The sequence below is a fragment of the Egretta garzetta genome, unplaced genomic scaffold (genome assembly GCF_000687185.1).
Source record: "Egretta garzetta isolate BGI_Z169 unplaced genomic scaffold, ASM68718v1 scaffold11, whole genome shotgun sequence".
NCBI lineage: Eukaryota > Metazoa > Chordata > Aves > Pelecaniformes > Ardeidae > Egretta > Egretta garzetta.
In genome coordinates, this window is record NW_009258621.1 from 384,547 (window position 1) to 399,264 (window position 14,718).

Here is a 14,718-nt window from a genome sequence, read left to right on the forward strand (position 1 = left end):
CCGGCCCCCACGGAGCCAGGGCTCAGCCCAGCCAGACTTCAAGCAACCAAAGCCCAGCAAACCAGGTGCTCGTGCGATTTTTTTTGGTGAAACTTTTCCTTGCCCTTTCTATGTAGCTGGTGCTTCCTGGACTCATGTTGTTCAAGTGGTCTCATTTGGTTGGAGAAAATTGAATTGGATGGTGGTAGTGTCAGCTCACCAGGCCCAGCGACTAAAGGAAAGGGAAGGGGGAAAGCAGAGCCAGGCTCCCCTTCTCGCTCTGCTGCTCGCTGGCTTTCACGTAACCGCGAGGAGGTCGCTCAACCTTCCCGTGTTTTAGTAGAACAGAGACATGTCCCTGGAAAACCTATCAAGGTCTTCAACAAAAGGAAGTCTGCAGAGTAAAACACAGGGATTGCTCCTAAAGGTTCATTGTTCAGATTTTAGAAAAGAATCGGCTTTATTACAGCATCCGCCATGTCAGTGCTGTCCTTAACAGGGACCCAGCCAAGACCCCACCTCCAGGGCAGTGACGGTGCGTAGTCCTAGCACCATTCCACAGTCGTTCACTTCTCTCTGATCGTGCTAGATTAATAAATCACGTTTTCTTAAACAGTCCTGCTTTTATGTGTGTTTTCAAATATACAAAGCCACGTCCAGTTAAGAACAAACCCAGGCTGCATACATTGGGTTATATATTGCTGGACAGGTCCCATGCAGTACAGATGAGCTCAGTTTATAACTGTCTGTGAACAACATCCAGCAAAAGTGCCCAAAGGAAAGGTTTGCTGCTCTGTTGTCACTATGTTGGGATTGCTAATAGCACACAGTCAAGTGCTAGGTAAAAGTCAGGCAACGTTGTGAAGCTGGGTAAAATTACCTTTCCTGTTAACAAACTGTGTGAAATTACCCGGTTTGGCTAACCTTGAATTCCTCCTGGTTTCTGGGGAATTTATGTCCCAAATTCCTTGAACTATATAATAAGATGATTGCTATAATATTTTATGCACATGAAATAGGGCGGGCTGGTAATACACCAGGGACTGTGTAGAGCAGCAGCTGTTACACTTTCAAAGAGCATTACTGAGCTTTTTATAGTTGGCTGCTGTTGACATCATGGCTAAATAGAGTCTCACTCTAAAATATATTCCACCCAGCCTATGCAACCTTAAAGCCATGCATTGCTGGGAGGAGAGAGGGTCACGGGAAGCAATGCAATGCCAGCATGGAAGTAAAAGCACGGGGATGTGGTTTCTTTTTTTTCCTGCATCCATTAGAAATGCTCTTGAAAGTCTCCTTCAGGGAGGGCAGCTGCCTCTGGAGAAGGGCAGGGTGAAGCCTCTCATCTTGGGACCCAGCACTCCAGCCTGGCCTGGCCCAGGTCAGCAGTGACCGGCGGCTGTAGTCACCTTGCGCGTAGGCAGCTCTCTCAGTGCTTCGCAGATGACTGTCCAGGCCAAAAGAGGCAAAAACCACAGCTGCTGCTTTTATGCTCTTACCTCTGGTGCCACCACGATGCTACTAGAAGCTGGGTAAAAGCAGCTGTGTAGTGAAAACCATTGGTGAGGAGCATCACACCCCCAAGCCCCCTTATGGACCAGACCAGCAGCTTCCAGAGCTTTTGGAGAGTGCTTTCCACCACACTCACTATTAAGAAAATAACAAAGCTGGGCTCGGGGGAAGCTTATCCAGAACTCCAGGGTATTGGGGAGAACGATCCCCGAGCGTGACATCTGCTGCAGCACAGACCTCCTGAATGAAACCTCTGCATCACTTTAAATCCTCGCAGCCTGGCACAGTGCTGCCCCGAGGACCTTCTGCAGTAGCACGAGGGGGTCGCAGTTTGGGAGCAAGTCCCGTAAGCCCGAAAATGGGGACTCACCACCCCCATTCAGAGCAACTCCCACCTGTACTCCACAATCTCTGTAGCCAACACCAAGTGATTAGGGTCTAAGGGAAGAGTTTGGGCTGGGGTGGCTCTTCACACTGCAATGCTCCATGAACTCACCTGGGCTACTGTAGCCCGTAAAAAGCCACATACTTGCCCTGCTGCTAGAGATACATGGGATGAGATACACGATGTGCTTCTTCCCCATGCCTGCCTGGCATTTCTGTCCAGCTAGCAATGATGCCAGCCCATGGAGCTGAAGTTACGCATATTAATCAAGTCTTTTTCCCCAAAGTATCCAAATTGTTGCCCGGGTTCCTTCCAGGCTCCCTTTCCTCTTTCGATCATCACATCTGTTGACTGATAACAGACACGACGATACAAGCACAGGAGCAACTGCTGTGACTTCTTTCTGTAATGGATTCTTTTCCACGTGGGATATTCAGAAGATGCTTTTGGTTCACTTTCTTTCAAGGGTGCTGCTCAGGGGACTGCCTGTGTGATACAAGACATGCAAACTAGGATACAATAAAATACCGGAGGCTGAAACACTGCTGAATAAAAGTCTAGTGCAGCGGTTTCACCAGTGCTGATGGCATGAGCTCTAGTCCCCCCAAACTTCTAAATCCACCCTGCATTTCCGTGTGTCTGAACATATCTATACTACTGTGTTGCCGGACATATGCCGTGTGAATGGCCTGGGTTTCCCGAGGTACCTTTCACAGCTTAACACACGCCGCACCTGCCCTCTGAGCCTGTGGCTGAAGACCATTTGGGTTTCAGTGATGGTTTCTTCTGAGATCCTAAAAGACCACATGGGAAAATGTTGATGCCTTACTCTTTCTTATTTAAACAACTGTAGTGTGTGTTTGCATGCGTATTTGTACATGGAAGAAACTAGTTCCCCCAGTCAGCTCCTCGTCCTGCTAATGCTTCTTGTGCCCACAGCACCGTCAGCAGCCGAGCGCCCTGGCAAAGTGGGGGAGCCCACGGGGTTCCCAGAAAGCTGGCAGGGAAGGGTGGGCTTGCACCCGCAGCGCCATGCCCAGGTACTGAGGCTGCTCCCTGACTCCCTCCCAAGCTTCCCCTGCGCTGGAGGCCGCTTGCTTTCCTTTCTAGCCACCTCCGATGTCCTCATGGATGGAACATCCCTGCCTGGGGGATGTTCCACAGTGCTCACAGACACGGCCGAGCCCATCCCGCAACATGCATGTCTCCATCCCAGCGGCTTTGATGCCAAATCGTTCCTCACATCTCCTGACTGGCTTGTCACCTTCGGTAACAGCCGTGTTTGGCAGCCGACCATTTCCTCACAGACTGGTGAGCTCACCACCGCTTCAAACCTGTGTCAGAGAAGTTTACGCAGTCACTTAAGAACAGGCTGTTCTTCACCCACGCTACAAAGGCCCTGTCTGCACTACAACACAAACAAGATCAACCTGCCTACGACACTGGGGCCAGTTTGCACTGCTGAGTCTCGTCCAGGATGCAGAAGGGACCTGGAGCTTGGGTGGATCCGCTCGGCTCCGAGAGGCAGGAGGGGGCTGTCCCCCCGCCAGCCTGGCTGGTCCCCACAACGGACCCCACCGAGCCAGGGCTCAGCCCAGCCAGACTTCAAGCAACCAAAGCCCAGCAAACCAGGTGCTCGTGCGATTTTTTTTGGTGAAACTTTTCCTTGCCCTTTCTATGTAGCTGGTGCTTCCTGGACTCATGTTGTTCAAGTGGTCTCATTTGGTTGGAGAAAATTGAATTGGATGGTGGTAGTGTCAGCTCACCAGGCCCAGCGACTAAAGGAAAGGGAAGGGGGAAAGCAGAGCCAGGCTCCCCTTCTCGCTCTGCTGCTCGCTGGCTTTCACGTAACCGCGAGGAGGTCGCTCAACCTTCCCGTGTTTTAGTAGAACAGAGACATGTCCCTGGAAAACCTATCAAGGTCTTCAACAAAAGGAAGTCTGCAGAGTAAAACACAGGGATTGCTCCTAAAGGTTCATTGTTCAGATTTTAGAAAAGAATCGGCTTTATTACAGCATCCGCCATGTCAGTGCTGTCCTTAACAGGGACCCAGCCAAGACCCCACCTCCAGGGCAGTGACGGTGCGTAGTCCTAGCACCATTCCACAGTCGTTCACTTCTCTCTGATCGTGCTAGATTAATAAATCACGTTTTCTTAAACAGTCCTGCTTTTATGTGTGTTTTCAAATATACAAAGCCACGTCCAGTTAAGAACAAACCCAGGCTGCATACATTGGGTTATATATTGCTGGACAGGTCCCATGCAGTACAGATGAGCTCAGTTTATAACTGTCTGTGAACAACATCCAGCAAAAGTGCCCAAAGGAAAGGTTTGCTGCTCTGTTGTCACTATGTTGGGATTGCTAATAGCACACAGTCAAGTGCTAGGTAAAAGTCAGGCAACGTTGTGAAGCTGGGTAAAATTACCTTTCCTGTTAACAAACTGTGTGAAATTACCCGGTTTGGCTAACCTTGAATTCCTCCTGGTTTCTGGGGAATTTATGTCCCAAATTCCTTGAACTATATAATAAGATGATTGCTATAATATTTTATGCACATGAAATAGGGCGGGCTGGTAATACACCAGGGACTGTGTAGAGCAGCAGCTGTTACACTTTCAAAGAGCATTACTGAGCTTTTTATAGTTGGCTGCTGTTGACATCATGGCTAAATAGAGTCTCACTCTAAAATATATTCCACCCAGCCTATGCAACCTTAAAGCCATGCATTGCTGGGAGGAGAGAGGGTCACGGGAAGCAATGCAATGCCAGCATGGAAGTAAAAGCACGGGGATGTGGTTTCTTTTTTTTCCTGCATCCATTAGAAATGCTCTTGAAAGTCTCCTTCAGGGAGGGCAGCTGCCTCTGGAGAAGGGCAGGGTGAAGCCTCTCATCTTGGGACCCAGCACTCCAGCCTGGCCTGGCCCAGGTCAGCAGTGACCGGCGGCTGTAGTCACCTTGCGCGTAGGCAGCTCTCTCAGTGCTTCGCAGATGACTGTCCAGGCCAAAAGAGGCAAAAACCACAGCTGCTGCTTTTATGCTCTTACCTCTGGTGCCACCACGATGCTACTAGAAGCTGGGTAAAAGCAGCTGTGTAGTGAAAACCATTGGTGAGGAGCATCACACCCCCAAGCCCCCTTATGGACCAGACCAGCAGCTTCCAGAGCTTTTGGAGAGTGCTTTCCACCACACTCACTATTAAGAAAATAACAAAGCTGGGCTCGGGGGAAGCTTATCCAGAACTCCAGGGTATTGGGGAGAACGATCCCCGAGCGTGACATCTGCTGCAGCACAGACCTCCTGAATGAAACCTCTGCATCACTTTAAATCCTCGCAGCCTGGCACAGTGCTGCCCCGAGGACCTTCTGCAGTAGCACGAGGGGGTCGCAGTTTGGGAGCAAGTCCCGTAAGCCCGAAAATGGGGACTCACCACCCCCATTCAGAGCAACTCCCACCTGTACTCCACAATCTCTGTAGCCAACACCAAGTGATTAGGGTCTAAGGGAAGAGTTTGGGCTGGGGTGGCTCTTCACACTGCAATGCTCCATGAACTCACCTGGGCTACTGTAGCCCGTAAAAAGCCACATACTTGCCCTGCTGCTAGAGATACATGGGATGAGATACACGATGTGCTTCTTCCCCATGCCTGCCTGGCATTTCTGTCCAGCTAGCAATGATGCCAGCCCATGGAGCTGAAGTTACGCATATTAATCAAGTCTTTTTCCCCAAAGTATCCAAATTGTTGCCCGGGTTCCTTCCAGGCTCCCTTTCCTCTTTCGATCATCACATCTGTTGACTGATAACAGACACGACGATACAAGCACAGGAGCAACTGCTGTGACTTCTTTCTGTAATGGATTCTTTTCCACGTGGGATATTCAGAAGATGCTTTTGGTTCACTTTCTTTCAAGGGTGCTGCTCAGGGGACTGCCTGTGTGATACAAGACATGCAAACTAGGATACAATAAAATACCGGAGGCTGAAACACTGCTGAATAAAAGTCTAGTGCAGCGGTTTCACCAGTGCTGATGGCATGAGCTCTAGTCCCCCCAAACTTCTAAATCCACCCTGCATTTCCGTGTGTCTGAACATATCTATACTACTGTGTTGCCGGACATATGCCGTGTGAATGGCCTGGGTTTCCCGAGGTACCTTTCACAGCTTAACACACGCCGCACCTCCCCTCTGAGCCTGTGGCTGAAGACCATTTGGGTTTCAGTGATGGTTTCTTCTGAGATCCTAAAAGACCACATGGGAAAATGTTTTAAAAGGCAAAGCCAGGAACATCTCACCTACCTTTGCCAGGAAAGGCAATGAAGTGTGAGGAGACAGCGCATCACCACAGGCTGGGAGCCTTCCCTGGGTGTTGGTCAGATGGCATGCCAAAAATGTCACTGGTGAGAGTTACTGCCACAGCCCCTTTCACAATCTGCCACTGTTTACTGTCTTAAGGGTGTGATGGCACAATCTGACCTTAAAACTGCACGGACAGAAGCCTCCTCTGTGCTGGAAAATGCATCATCCTCGTAGCCACGTGCATCATCACGTACCCAGCGCAGCAGCCAGGAATGATCAGCACTGCCTTCCCCTGTCCAAAATGTCAAAGGAATTTCTGCTTAAACATGTGACACCGGCAACCATAGAAGTCCTCTCCAGCCTCACCCCAAGGTTGTTGCTGCCCTCTTGATGCTGTGCTCCCTCCCAGCACTACAGGAGGGGACCAGGGGAGAGTGTCACGCCGTCTCCTCACCCAGGCCCTTGTACCCCGTGCACTTCGTACAGGGCCACTGAGAGCGGTGCCCTCCAGCGTCCCCACCACCTTACCAGCGCTGTCCTCCCCTCTTCTGCCCTGTAATCAAAGCACAGTTCTAACAGCAGAACCTCTGCTTTCACAAGCACTGCTTATTTGCTTCAGGAAGGAGGTGGGAAATGACACTTTGCTATAGAGCAACAGCCACACTACGAGTGTTTTGCTAATGTAGTCCACCAATAACTAGGTCTAATTGAGGCATTTCCTCACCAAAAAAGTGCCAGCCAAAGCAGGTACATCCCTTGCTTATTTCTGCTGAGCCTTCTTGAGGCACTGCTGGCAAAGATACTTTCCACTTGGTTTTCCCCTTCCTGTTCATACCGTGCTCAATGGTTGATTCCCAAATGGCCCAAACTTCACCCAGAAAAAAAAAAAAATAAATGCAATTATCTAAACTATGGCTATTCTGCAACTGCTCCAAAGAGCGCTTCATGACTCCTTTTTTTCACGATTCATAATTTCTATGGGCGTACATGAAGCAAACCAGCAACCCAGACCCACAGATACACAAAGGATTTCACATGAGCAGCTCTCCTTTTGCTGTGAAGAAAAAGTGAGTGAGGCTTTTCTACTGCTTGGTGTGGTCCATGGGTTCTGCATCTGCTGAAAATGCTGGCAAGAGTTTGAGAACTGACCCCTGGGAAATGTGGACAGAGAAAATTGGTCAGGCAGACCTGCAATGACCCGGTCTTCTGCAGCTCTTTGTGCATACGCATTTTACATGGTCCTAAGTAAAATTCCCATCCGAAACCAGCTTTTCCACTTTGGTTAGCCAAAGGAATCTGGTGAAGCTGCATTGCTGCAAGATTAGATAAAGGCTTGGAGAGCAGGAAGCAGGCACCAATCCTGCTGTGGAACAGGGATCTTCTAGGAGCAGCCCTGTGCGCCTCTGCCAGCATGCCATGCACCTTCCCTTCAGCAATGGGGCCACAGGCAACTTACGGTGGTGTCTGATACACAGATTTGGGCAGCCCAGCTTGGCTATACACTGTTAACGGCAACCTGCTGCTGTGGAAAGCTGAAATGTAAAGACCCAGACACCCTGTTAGGACGAGGAAAGACCTCAACATCCAGCAGTTTGCTTGTGTGGCTCTGCATCTCACAGCTAGAAATTATCCTGGCCACTCCAGCAGGAGCCTGCTCCACGCTGCCAGCGGGAAGATCATCGCTTGTCTGAAGAGACGCAAAATCAAGCTCTTTGGGCAGGGAGGATCGGTCTTCATCCTGTCAGGATTTTCAGTGTCAGCAGGTTCCCCCTTTCTCTTGGACTGCTCTGTACATGCCAGGACTCCTGCTGCCTCATCCGGTAAGAAATACAAAACATGCAGGAAGGACAGTTCAACTGAGAGAAGTTCATCAAAGGGAACTCCTTGTTTTCCCCCTTCTGCCCTTTGAATACCCCAAATTTTTCTATCCTGGCAAGATTTGAGAAAAATACAGCCCTTTTCACAGAATGGCAAGGGTTGGAAGGGACCTCGGGAGATCATCCAGTCCAAACCCCCTGCTAAGGCAGGTTCACCTAGAGCAGGTTGCACAGGACATCATCCAGGTGGGTTTTGAATATCTCCAAAGAAGGAGACTCCACAACCCCCCTGGGCAGCCTGTTCCAGTGCTCTGTCAACCTCAAACTGAAGTTGTTTTTCATGTTCAACTGAAACCTCTTATGCTTCAGTTTGTGCCCATTGCCCCTTGTCCTGTCACTAATTTGAAATGCTAGAAGACCATGAATGCTGCTATGCTGGCGCTGACCAAGACACACATGATGTAAAACACCCAGGTGATGCTGTGATCAACAAGATATTGTGCCCAGTTTTGCAATTTCCAGCCACCGCCGTAAAGACTTTGTCTACAGTCATGCTTCAGGCATTGATTCTGAGCCCGAGGGTGGTGGCAAAAGCGGATAGCAGTCGCGGAACTGCAAATAGAAACCTATGCTACGACGCTGCTGCACCCTTTTCTGATCACTCAGCCTTGCAGCGAACTCTCGTCACTCCTTAATACCGTCTCATACCTCAAAGACCTTAAGACAGTCTCCCAGGTATGAAGATACGACAGCAGAAGAGGAAAAATGTGGTCTCGTAAGGATATGGGGGATGGCTAAGACGGCAGTAGAGAGCTGCTGCGATCACTGCCGCCTGGAGTCACTCTTGATCTGAGATTGCAGTTGTCTCATTTGGAGTAATAAATGTATTTGCCCTTTGGCATGTGTTTAGCAGCAGGGAGAAACTTCCAGGGGGCGAGGAAGAAAAGCTGTCAAGGAAAAAATTCTTAAAACCGCCAGGTAATGTATGTAAGACAAGCTTGGTCCAACGCAAAAGAGAGGGGAAAGAATTGAGGGGACTAAAAGATAATGGAAAAAGAGATAAAAGTACCAACAAAAGGAAAGAGAGGAAGACCTTTCTTTAGATGACAAGGGAGACGATTAGGCTAAGGAGGTGACAAGGGTGCGCCCTTGACAAACAGGGCTAAAGTCAAAATAGAAAAATAACCCTGCCAGAAATAAAAGCAGAGGAGCTGAGCTTGAGTAATGGGGGAAGAAAAACAGCTGTCACATAAAATGGGGAGGAGAGATGGAGAAGGTCCGGTGCAAGAGCTGCCCGAGCAGGGCAGCCCGGGGCCGGTGGAGGGCAGGGACGTGCCCTAGAGAGCGTGCTTGCAGAGAGGAGTGAGGCTCCGTGCGGGACGGTATCGGCCGGCTTACCTGGGATGGCTGAGGCAGGAGGGCGGGATAGCGGGGGAGGAAGATGCGGGTACTTCTCTATGCAAGCGCGTGGAGCTTCTGTGTGAGTCAGGCACCAGAAAATTGCGCCGTGGGCTTACAAAAATCAGGACAACCCACAGGCATAATGCCTACTGGGTTGGTTGCGTGGTACCGTCTTTCTTTTTCTTTTCTTCAGCGTGATTTTAAATAGCAAAGAAATATGAGTCAATTCATGCATGGAAGAGAATTACTTCATCAAATGGCATAGTAACCACTGCACTCCTCAGCTACGATCACCCAAAACTGCTGATTTAATGATCAACTGCGAGTCCCCAACTCAGGTGGAACTTCCCACCTTCCATCCACATGTTAAAGCTGAAAGTCTTCCAAACTGTAGAGAGGCCTGAATATCTTTGAAACAAAACACCCCAGGAAAAAAAAAAAACAACCACTAGAGCAAACCAAAATGGTTTTGTCGCAGATGCCACGATACATGAGAGACCGCAGTCCCTGGCCTCCAAAACCAACCAGAAAAGGAGATGGGAAACACGTAGAATGAACATTAAGACTGAAGCCAGAGCACCAGCCTTGGCACGTCCCTGAGCAGCAGCAGGGAAGCGCGGGGAAGTCAGCTGAAGAAATCTCCAGTCAATACCACTCAGAGAGGGAGGACTTGTGGGGCTTAATAGCACCAAAGCGGCCAGGGGCAGAGAGGGATGGTGTATCCATGCTCGTATTGTAACAGGCATCTGACCTGACTGGGAAAGTTCTAGTTCTACGCATTGCTTCCTGGTTTTGAACCACTGGAGCAAAATTTGCTTCACATTTGTATCCTTTTCTCAATAACCATGAGACATAAGCTTTAACACACACACAAAAAAAAAAAAAAAAGAGAAGAAAAAAGTGAAATTCCCATAAAAATCTATTCATTTCAGCAGCTTATGCGCTCCGGCAGATACCAAACACTGCAAGAGAGAAGCAGCGAATCTTGTGACTGTCATTTGCTAAGTTGGGGTGGAAGGAAGGCCTCACCGCATGCAGGGGATGGTGGCGAGGGTTTAGGAATCTGCCAAGAAAAGGTACAAAATGATGCCTTAACACTGCTTGCTAAGGAGCCTGAAAAGGGAAGAGGGGGGACTGTTGGGAGCTTTGCTTTCTGTTACCCGGTGCTGTTAGAAGGGGACGTGGCCTCTCTGCTCTGTATCACCCTGCCTCCCCCTGCCAGCCCTGCTGCCTGTGCCCATTCTGGCTGCACCCTGCGAGGCTGCCTCTCCTAAGTCGGTGCTGTATGAAAAGGAGGTAAACAGGCTTCTGTCTTCTTCCTCAGCTCTTCCATTCTCTTCTTCTTTCTTTGTGGGTTTTTTTTCTTTCATCTGCAGAGACAGAGTTTTTTCCTTTGCTTGTACAGTGAGTTAATTAAGCGTTACCGGGAGTTCAGATAACCCAGTAATTTTATATATACAACCACCTGCATCAACGGTTGTTATAAAATTCTTCATTAAGGCAAACATCTCTAAGACCAGGGTATGACCTTGTTCAGAGCAGGCGAGTAAGCAAAGCAGCATGACCACCACTATTAAATAGAAGCTTTAGGTTCTCTCACAGTACCACGTGCTAGAAAATCAGAGAGGGCAGAGATAAATTGCAGTGAGGAATTTTTTCAGCCTAGGGCTTGCAGCCACAGCAGCCTTTGTGGGACTGCCCGCTCCCTGCGGAAGCGACAGCGAGAGGCATCCTGCTGCTCTCAGGGTATCTCAAAACTCAAAGGCAGGCTGAGGTTTAACAGTGTCTAAATCCAACCCTAAACATCCTCTGCCCTTTCAGCCAGCCTCTCCTATCTCCAGGTAGCTTCCTCCCTATTGCCCTTTCCTTTCCCTCTTCCCACCCCCACCATTTGCTCTTATCTCCCTCGCACTCCCAAATCCTTGATCCTCCTCTCCCTCCCAAGGTAAGGAGCCAGCTGCCAGCCACCAGACGAACTCTGCTCTTGCCCCTTTGCTACACCTGGCTCCCCTCTCAACCTGGGCATCTTGCCCCAAATCTGTTCCTGTTTGGATTTAGCAAATGCAGCCCCTTGATCTTTTCATATGCATTTGCTAGGTTCTTACGCCTCCCCCCCCAGCTGCTTTCTTCAAGGCTTTCTGTGCGTCTGAAGCTCTTATCAACTCCTCGGAACAGAATACACGAACGGCACCACCAGGTCTCGAAGTCACCGTCTCACACCTCGCAGGAAATGGCTCACCCCACCAAGTCACATCCCCCTCCTAAGCACAGGGCTAAAGTCACAAGATACTATTAGTTCCTCGTTGCCAAAACCAAAGAGAGGCAGCAGTTTAATTTTCACAGGAAAATAGAACACGCATGTATAGGTGAAATCAGGTCCTGGCCAAGCAGGACAGGCATATTCCAGAGAGAACACAGCCCCTCGTCACATCGCATTTATTTTAACCCTGTGGCAGATCTGTGCATAGAGCTGTTGGGCAAGGCTGGCCCTTTACTTTGTGATCTGAAATAACTGGCAGCACTGCGGCTGGGCTGGGCTGCACGAGCAGTGTCCTGCGTTGGGGACTGATGGCACCAGGCTCTGACATTGTTCTGGTTCTCCAGTGCGATGAGCTCTGACACACATTTCTTACCTGTAGGTACAAAAGCCCTGAAAGGGGTTCAGCCCAGCCCCTTGGTCACAGGCTTGAGGACACTGTGGCCGCACCACCATGGGTCACGCTGGCAGCCACACAGCAGGGACAGCACCGCTCTCCCTTTCACTCCCCAGCCCTGGTGCTCCGGCCCCTGCTGCCAACGGGGACAGCCTGGGGTGTGGCCAAGCTTCTCACCTTGTAGTAAGACACTGGATCCACCTTGCCGTCTCACAGGTGGGGGCAAGCCGGAGTGTCAGAGACAAATACAGGTATTTTGGTTTTACAGATGGTGAAGCCAAGGCACAGAAGTCACTGTTTTGGCTGGGACCACACAGAGAGACCGGAGACGGACCTGTGAACCCAACAGCCGCATCCTCAGCCTGCAGCGCTTCTCAAACAACTCAGTGCACTGGTGGCACCCATCACACACGTGCAATGGGAACGGCACAGCCCTAAGCATGAGCGTGCCCTTGTCCATCCTTCCGAGAGGTGGAAGGAGCCCTCTACATCAAATACAGTTACCAGGAAGGCAAATCCCCTCTTTTCTCTGTACAGTGCCGGTCCCTGTCTTCAGGGAGGCTGGGATCTGTTCTGGGACTCCCCTAGGAGCAGAGGACGATGTGCAGGGTGAGGTAGCGAGGGCCTCCTCAGCACCCTGCCAGGGCTCTGGCGAGGAAGAGCTCTCAGGGACACAGCTGAGCATCCAAGATGCTCAGGTCGCTCAGGAATACGCTTCAAGGCACCCACAAACTATGCCAAAGCAAGGACTATATGCAGCCCACCTTCTCGAGCTCTTCCTTCTTACAGCTGTGAGGGCTAAAACCACAAACGCTGCAAAATGACAACTTTAAGTTAAAAACATGACATCACTGTGAGATCTCAGAACTCTACCTAAAAGCCTGGATGTGCCTCAATATATAGATCTCAGAGTATGTACATTGGGAAGACCCAATAAACCTCTAAAAGCATTCAGAGGCTGTAAAGAGCTTCATCACAGTGACTGGAAGCAATTGGAGGGAAATTAATCATTCATCTGAAGATTTCTTCTTCGGCAGAATGAAAAAACCCTCAAAGCCTAAGCCTAGCATGCATTAATGATTTTTGCTATCAGGGCCCTGCTAGAGAAGCTGGAAATTATACGGCATTTTCATGCCAGCAGAAGCTCTGGAGCAAACATAGTTACGTATGCAACCATAAAAATGTGTCTGGTCTACAATTAATTTTATTTGTGAGATAGGTATACAGGCATGGCTTCTTCAATATAGCTTAAACTTAACAGCAAAAATGTGGTTTTGTTTTTTTCCTTAAACTTTCTCAACATTAATGAAATCAGGTTTGTGTGACCACTGTTCCTCTTTTGGTTAGTCTCCTAATACAAGCTTTTGAACCTCTCGGCCAGTTTCAGTTAAAACTGATGCAGAAATTGAGATTTGCAAGATACCAAGTCTCTGCAAGTTTAGTCAGGGAGACAAGAGGCTACTAACTTTGCACTACTAAAACCTTCAATCTCGGGTTTAGACACCAGAGGATTCACGTTAAAGAGAGCCACCAAAAAGAAAAAAAAAATAATAAGCTTTGCTGGAATGAAAAAAATACCATGCAAGAGCTGTCTCCCTGCAGAGTCCTAGCAGGAACAAAGTGATGTGACAAGCCGGAGGAGCCTGAACACAGCAAAGGCTGCACTAGTGAGTGGTTACAAACCCCTGCACAGCAAAACCCACCATGCCTCATCCCCTCTGGCCTGAGCAGCAGAACTGAGCACGTGTGCTGGTTATCTGAAGGGGTGCGTGTGTTTTGGCAGCAAAGACACAACTGAATGCCACGCTGCTGCCTGTTCTCGCCACGTGTTCCAGGATGCTTCCCAAGCTCCAGATCCTCAAGTTGCATAAGGCAGGTTCTTAACCGGCAGCTTTAAAAGATGGCTTTGTGGCTCTCGACAGCCTGAGAGAACCTCCCCAGCTTGATATGCAAAAGGCTGAAAAGCCAACAGGCCAGCAAACCCTGCACAGGGCCCACCTACCCCTTCTTCTGCAAAATCTCAGTGTTTCAGAGCCTGTCTTATCCTTGCTGGATGCTTGGAGCTGGCAGCGGTGACGTGATAGCGTGTTCTCCACCTGATGCTTAAAACAGTGTTTTCCTTGCAGGTACAGGCGCGTTTCGTACTGCGAGAGTCCCCTCGGCACAGGTACCCCACTGCAGAGGTACTCCCAGCACAGGCAAAAGCACAAGGAGTTTCTGTCTTAACAAATGTAGTGACGATCAACGTCACCAGCCTCTGAAGCAGGCTGTAGTCTCTGTGGTCTGCACAAGGCAGTCTGCTCTTCCCTTAAGAGACAGCTGTCTCAATTTTAGCCATCTTAATTTCAAAAAGCAAGCCACTTCTGGACTTACATCACGGCTTCTGCGTCTTGAGGTAAGAAGTAAAATCCCTCTTTGTGCCTACACAGGACACAGATAAAAGCAAGTGAGCAGAACTGGAAGGGACAAAAGTCTGAACGTCTTCCTAAATGCTTCTAGCCCCTACCTGGGTATAACTCCATGTGGAAGCTGGCACCTACAAGGCATCAGAAACCTCCTCATCAGGCTATAAGGGGCACAGCAGGATGCAAAACTTCTTGTTGGGGAAAGGAAACTCCGCCAAACCCAGACATGGTGCTTTTTTCTTCCTGCAGGGAGGCACGCCGCAGTACCTCA

At 49.5% G+C, this 14,718-nt stretch overlaps 1 protein-coding gene across 1 annotated transcript in view; it reads right to left on the reverse strand.

The window, feature by feature from the left end:
• The window catches only part of ACBD3 (acyl-CoA binding domain containing 3), a 38,033-nt gene extending 32,515 nt beyond the window's left edge, over positions 1 to 5,518 (reverse strand). Inside the window, exons 1-3 of the mRNA XM_009648150.2 lie at positions 5,431 to 5,518; positions 4,922 to 5,069; positions 3,120 to 3,210 (exon numbers count right to left, since the gene is read on the reverse strand). Of these exons, the coding sequence (XP_009646445.2) occupies positions 3,120 to 3,210; positions 4,922 to 5,069; positions 5,431 to 5,518 (327 nt within the window). The remainder of the gene's footprint in view (positions 1 to 3,119; positions 3,211 to 4,921; positions 5,070 to 5,430) is intronic.
• Between the last annotated feature and the right edge of the window lie 9,200 nt (positions 5,519 to 14,718).